The sequence below is a fragment of the Saccostrea echinata genome, unplaced genomic scaffold (assembly GCF_033153115.1).
Source record: "Saccostrea echinata isolate AGI-Se365-2 ecotype Australia unplaced genomic scaffold, CSIRO_AGI_Sech_v1 ptg000033l, whole genome shotgun sequence".
In the NCBI taxonomy this organism is placed as follows: Eukaryota; Metazoa; Mollusca; class Bivalvia; order Ostreida; family Ostreidae; genus Saccostrea; species Saccostrea echinata.
Window position 1 is genome coordinate 29,760,293 of NW_026889782.1, and position 7,211 is coordinate 29,767,503.

Sequence of the window (7,211 nt, forward strand, 5' to 3'; positions counted from 1 at the left end):
AACGGAGGTTACAAGGTTCCAAGAAGGAGTAAGAATGTTTCTGTCAAATAGTCATATCCTCGTAACATTTTGTTTTTGATAATAAAAGGTACACAAAACCCATCCCGTTGTAAGAATTACAGTGTACTTTGCAGACCCTTTTAGAGCAATTGGTATGAAACATGCTAGTCCTGATATGAACTAACCGTTGGTTTTATGGCAAAGTACATATTGATTACAACTATTGAACTCATGAAATGAAAGCTCATATGTTTATAATAATTTATAAATATATACACATGATCATTTTGTTTTTGTTTTAATTATAATGCTCTAACAGTGGCAATCGCTTATTTAAGTTTTAGTCACTAGCCATCCACTGAAGCTCGACCAATCACCATGAAGGAATGTTGCACTTAAGGCCCGGATGTGGACAATATCCCCGACCTCTAACTGAACAGGAGCCACTCCAGTACAGCTGGAATATGCAGTGTTCTGTGCTATATTGTTACAGGCATTCAGCATATAACGAACTCCATTGACTAATAACTCACTATCAAATATTTTCCCTGCTGTTGTAAGAGTTTCCCAGCTAAAAACGTAGAAGCCCTTAAAGGGGGCTATGAATTGACCACTTGAAGTATTGTAGCAGGTGTGGAAGTTACTTCGGACACCGTCGTACACGACATCTGTTTGGGTTGTTGTGGTAAATGACAGATGATTTTTCCTATATGCTGAGAAAAATGCTGGCGTCTGCCCTATACAAAAAAGTATATCATATATTTAGAGAGTAAAGAACTAAAGGAAAAGAATAATTAGACATTATTTGCTATTAATGTCTTGGTCTAATATTATGTTTAGAATATTTGAATACATTACAAATTACGTACTACAGTGCAGAGTGTGATTTATCATTTCATAACAATTAACTGTAATTTGAAAAAAAAAAGACCTGACATAAGTTTATAATGTAAAGAGTGTTTTGAAAATACATTCCCTTATATAACACTTTTTGAGCTGCCGGAATTTAACCCTGTATAAAAACAGGTTTACCACCTGACCTCTACAAAACGACTTTGGTGTTGAGAAGAATATCGCTTACATTAGAAATGTGAGTGAATGTAAATGATAATCAGAAAGCTGCCTTTTTATTATACTACAACGCACAAATTAAACTTATGTAAATAAAAGAAATACATAAATGTATACATCTCCTGTGTGATTCTTATTCCTCCTAAGCACCTGATCCCACCTTTGGAATTTCCAGGGATCTGTATTTTATATACCCTTTTCACATATTTGTATTATTTATAGATTTCTTGAAAATCGATCACTGTTCGTTATTCTCACTTTATAAATTTATAAAAATGAATAATATCTTTAATGGAAACACATCACACTTATCTTGCCAAATTAAGGGAGCAATGTGGGTGTGATTTTTGATTATGACGTTATGGCGTTCACGTTTTTTGTAAAGTTAATAAATATAATTATATAATCCTTCTTGACTTTACCAATAAAGCTATGATGCTTTAAATGCCAAAGCCTTCAACACATTTTATAAGAAAAGACATAGGGAATGTATACATTTATGTTTTTGTATTAAAATCGGTTTTATTTGTAAGTCATAGTTTAATCTATATGCAGTATTGTTATTGTCAGTTATATTCACTAATCTTGCGAAGACTATACTCTCATGTGATTCCTAGAATTATCAGTCACAGGGTGAGTAAAACTTAACGTATTTGACGAGATACGTGAGAACTATATATGAGGTTTGTGCTGTAAAAGTTTTCTCTGTTAAATCAATATCCAAAGTAGAATATCCAGCATCAAGATAGCAGAGAGTGACAGTATACAGGGGATGTCCAAAAATGTTGTAGACAATGTTTTTCACTTTGAAAACATTTAACCGCGATACTGAAAGAATTTTGCATGACTATCGTTTATTAGATGTCACTTATGATAGTGAATTCATAAGTAAATGTCTGTCATGGTGATATTATGATGACGATTTATATGGAGGCCACTAAGGTCTGTCGCCACACAAACTAAATCCGGGATAATTTACCCAAGTTAATATAGCATTTGCATTTGTAACAGTCTCGTTTAAGGGATTTTTATCATGTCTCAATTTTTTTCAGCTCATTTGTTGCGTTTATTAAACCTGTTAGATAATCAATAAGTGATAACTGGATAATTGACAGCTCGTAAAGTATAATTTGTGGAATTTGGATGCACAAATGTGCACAAGAAATAATTTTGGAAGATTTTTTTCACATTTCCTTAGCTTGGTCGGGAGGTGAAAGTGGGTCTTCTTTCTGCAAACGCGAGGGCTTTGTTCCTATTCAAAACGATCGTTTTTGTACCTATTAATAAGTATTTTAAGGAAATGGTACTTTTTAAAACATAAAATAATAAACAACATGCTTTTTTTAAAAAGTCGAACCGAATCTAGTAGGAATATATGTTTTGAAGTTCGTAATGGCTTACGATGCCATTGAAGAAGTGTCATTTCTAGTAAATGATATTCACTGCTGGAATAGAAAGAAAATACACAGGATTTATATAATTTATTAATATAATGAATGAAAGAGAAATTAAAATTCCCATATTTATAAATATTTACAGAGTCAAACTGCAGTAATTCGTTCTATTCAGTCGAAGTCCCACATTGTCAATGGCTTCATTTTCGCTGTCCTCTCTACAGCTGCTCTACTTGTCAGAAAATTTTCTTGCCCAATGGTTATTTCTCTCTTTAGACGTATATACATAAAAGATTGAAGTCCATTACCATAGAAATATCGACTATGTCAAAATTTCCCGCAACAATATTGTATAGTGTAATTATTTAACATCAAAATGTATTAGATATTTATATTTTTTTTTTCTTACGATAAGCTTTACGAGCTCTAATTGACCATTGTCACCTATGACGTTTCAGTACCAAGTGACCCCTATCGTATTAGTGGAGATTTTTACTTCGAGGACTCTATATCACGGGCGTCTTATCGCCTAATTACGATCATTTTCAAAATTATTTAATGTTAAAACGATAATTTAATGTTTCAAGAATATAATTGTGTTTAATTTTGTAAGAAATTTAGATACATGTTAACACCTTTTAAGGTCATCATTTCGCAAGTTCTATGGTCGATACAATGACGTTGTCAGCAAATACAATTTATCATTAAGTCGAATGCCGACTGACGTTTTTTAAAACTAATTGTTAGACCATTATTTTAACACTGAATTATCTACGGATTTTTTCCGTTTAACACCGAATTGTCGAATTGATTTTTTCTGTTTCTTTTCAAAGACCGAGGAGAGCCCTTATATACACAAAAGTGTTTCAGGAGTTAAATACGACTGAAGTGTATATATCGTTTAATAACTTGTTGTCATGTTTCCTTTCTTAAAGATACAAAGATGTCTGCTGAATTTTTCACTACTTAATTAAGTCCAAATTGGTTATAATTATTTACCTGTCGATATCTTAGACTTAAGATATGAGTTTTCCTGCTTCAAAGAGCTAACATCCTGAGTAAGACCTTTAACTTCCTGAGTGAGTCCCTGAACCAAAGCCTCCATTTGAGAAAGTCTCTGCTCCATAGCAGAGGGGTCATTCAGTAGCAAGCATTCATTATTACAAGCCATTAGCATTACTAAGATTAGGGGATACAGTAAACGCAACGCCATGTTCGTTTCTCTGTTCATAGTAGTGAATTTCATAAATCTGCACTTGACAAGATGAGGAGAGTACGTCCTGGTTTGAAGCGATATGACATTTGATAAGAGAGGGCCGTTCTTGCCCGCCTTTTAAACACGATCTAATTTGAAGCCTTGTATATGATGTTCCCTATCTTTCAATGAATTAAAATACAAGAAATCTAAAACTTCTTTTGAGACACTCCGTCCATTCAAGTATGGAAGATATTTGACTGACTCCAATTTAGAGGATACATTATTAACACTGATCACCCCACCACGAATGATCAAACTATGGTAAAGTCAAGTGGTACCATCAAATCGAATGAATCTATTGAGATGGAGATCAAATGTGTCATCGTAGCATTTTGTACAAACAAAATACTGATGCTATATCTCGTTTTCATTCGCGCACATTAAGACCCCCCCCCCCCTTGCAGACCAGTATCCTTGTCAGATACCCAGGGAGTTCTTCAGCATTATAAACCAAAAGTAGAGAAACTCCTGCAAAATTCTATCCCTACAAATACTCAATCTACATATGATGAGGGCATTAAGTCGTTCCTATAATTTCAATCTCAACACACGTTTGCCCACCCCGTGCCCCCCCCCCCCCCCGTTGATCACATTATTAACTACATATTAACTACATAGCATTCTTGTCTTGCAAGGGCACATTATATAAAACAGCTACATTTTATTTAGCAGGCATCAATTTAATTTTAAGATTAACAGCTTTCATGACTCCTGCTCATTTTTCGTTGTAAAGAAAGTACTCTTGGGTTTTATGATATGCTCCATAGCCATCACAATCCTCATAAGCATTCTGAATTCAATGTCACACGTTTGTGCTAATGTATATGGGGTAAAACTGTTTGGCTCCGCCTTCTTTTTTGGCTGTTTTGCCATCTTGCAAGTAACTGAGATCACCCAAACAAATCGCAGACGAAGTAATGCACTAACCATAGACAATACCCAATTGTCAATTCATACAATTAAATTAATCCTAGCAAAAACCAAAACTGACCAAACTGGTGCAGGAACAACCTTAATTATAAACATGTGTAGCGACAATCAATTGCTATTTAACAACATGCTGTCATATTTAAATAAATACTTGAATTAATTACCAAGCTGTATGAGTCAGCTATTGTATAACATTGAGGACTTTCCGTTAACATTTTACCAATTCAAACAAGTTCTCAAAAGAAACTTGTCATTTTTCAGCTTAGATACTTCTATAATTAAGTCCAATTTCTTTAGATTTGGTATTGCAACTTACATGTACTTGCAAGGCATCCCTGAGAATGAAATTTAAACTAAAGACAGATGGCACTATATGCGGTATAAACATATTGTTTGCCCTCACAAAAGTCAAATTTTGAAAATTTCTTGAAGTGTGCTAAATTGTATATATTGTCTGAAAAATCTGAATGAACAAAAAATATTATAGCTCCGAAGTAGCATATAGACAATTTTTGTTTCTATAACGTCACAAACTATTTGAATTTTGTGTCATTTTTCAGAAAGAGGACAAAATGGACAAAATTTGTTACTATATAATTTATAACCTTGCTCCATAACATTATTCACCTATTTCATTGATATTAATATTCTACACATTATATCAAAACGTTGAGTTGGAACACACCTGCGCTCCGTGATTTTTACTCAAAATATCGATGTGAAATACACCCTTTTCTCTATAAATCATGGAAATTTTAAATAAACGTCATTTTCCTGATGTCATATATAATGTATGACGTCATGCCTGGTGAAAATATTTAATGCTTTGATGTCTGCAGATATTCCCCTGTTTTACAACTTAATTATATTTCTCCGTCAAACTTTGATTTTGGGGGCAAATATTGTCATTATCGAATATAGTCCTTTTACATTCGCACTATCTGTGTACCTGAAAGCATCAAAATCTTGCTAATTGTACGTTAAGCCTGAATGTTTGCAGACAGTTTGGAATGTCTTCAATCATCACCAGGGCTCAGAAATACACTAATTTTACTATTGGGGAAAAAAAACTTGGACCTTCAACATCAAAGCATTATTGTCGTATGGTCTTGGAGTAGCAGTTTAAAATTGGAAGACCTGGAACATTAGTTGCAAAATTTACTGCACAGGTTGTCTGGAAACACTGAGGTAACCCAAAAATCATCACTGGTACTAAGGATAGATTACCCGGTCCAGAATTTTGAGCTAGACATATGAGAATGCCCCAATTACGCCGCCCCCATCCTAGATTGTGGCAAAATTTTACAATAATCCCAAACATAGAAATATTCAGTATATGTTAACGAGCTACTTGCTTGTGATACAACTGTAATACTGTATTTAACAAATCATCATCAATGGTCACCAATGTCCTTGAGAACTGGTTATGAGCACCTTAGAAATGTCCAATTAAATACAGGATGGAATCACAGACATTTTAACAGAAGTTTTCCCATTAAACACAAAATTATCAGTAGTCCCACCCTGTACACAATTACACATGGTCCACATACCCTTCCTTGCGTACGAGTGCAACTGCTAGGGTGTACCACATACACATTACTCTTGATGTTAGCGTAGGCTGCAGTTATAGAAATGGGAAAAATGAAAGCAGTCGGTATCTATTCATAAATTTAAGGTACGACTGACCTAAGTGATTGGAAAGCCATGTGTTCAAGCCCCAGCGGCAACCGACCTAAGTCGATGAAAAAGAGGTAGTAATTGTTCCTTTGTCAAGCGCTCGGCACATTGGTGTGAAAGTTGCTGGTTCTTCAGATGAGAACTTAAATACCGAGGCCCCTAGTCACCGCAGGCGTTGGCACGGTAATTAAAAGATCCCTCACTGCACAATGGCCCTGAGTGCCGAGTAGAAATCTAAATATGAAGCACTTCAACAGTATATGGTGACGTATCTATATGAGTGAAAAAAATTACGAACGGGACGTAAAACAATATACAGTCAACTAATCAATCATATTTTAGGGTAGGATGGGTTGGTGAAATTTTCCAACATGTCAGTCCTTCTAGATACTTCTGTAGACTGTCGATAAAAATCGTTTTTACAAGGTCCTTGATATTTTGTAATATACTAGTATGTGAAAGAATGTTTGAGAGCAACCAAGGACGCAAGAGTAATCGCCCTCGCACTGGCCCATGTATTAAAAGCATTTATCACGTTATGGTGAAAAATGCAATTATGAAATTATCTCTCCGATTTCTTTTAAACTCTCCCTCAGTCCTCCTTTTGTTTATCTGACAATGAATCATTGTAATACGAAGTGTCGTTATATAGAATGGCAGCTGCTAGAAAAAGTGGGTATTCCTGTTACGAAGATAGTGCAGTGCGCACTGCTCTACAAAAAAATACATCCTTTCTTAAACGATGTCAACCATGACAGTTTCCCTTCTCTTTCTTTTTTTTTAAATTATAGCAATGGCAAGCGCTTGTTAAAGCTAAGTCTCAAGAATTATTCACACTCCTATTTTATCATCACTTTTTATTATTTTTTTTTTCCATT

General features: G+C 34.5%; 1 protein-coding gene across 1 annotated transcript; it reads right to left on the bottom strand.

Moving 5' to 3' along the window:
• Positions 1-328: 328 nt before the first annotated feature.
• Positions 329-3,682, bottom strand: LOC133198839 (cerebellin-1-like). The gene is made up of 2 exons (XM_061334803.1): positions 3,465-3,682; positions 329-737 (listed from the first exon to the last, which is right to left on the bottom strand). The coding sequence occupies exons 1-2, from the start codon at positions 3,676-3,678 to the stop codon at positions 334-336; spliced, it is 618 nt and encodes a 205-aa protein (XP_061190787.1). The 5' UTR covers positions 3,679-3,682; the 3' UTR covers positions 329-333.
• Between the last annotated feature and the right edge of the window lie 3,529 nt (positions 3,683-7,211).

Bases quoted from the DNA above. Each gene is read 5' to 3' on its own strand.
- LOC133198839 (XM_061334803.1), bottom strand. From the start codon at position 3,678: ATGGCGTTGCGTTTACTGTATCCCCTAATCTTAGTAATGCTAATGGCT. The intron at 738-3,464 runs GTAAATAATTAT...TTTTTTGTATAG, and splicing joins TAAGTCTAAGATATCGACAG to GGCAGACGCCAGCATTTTTC.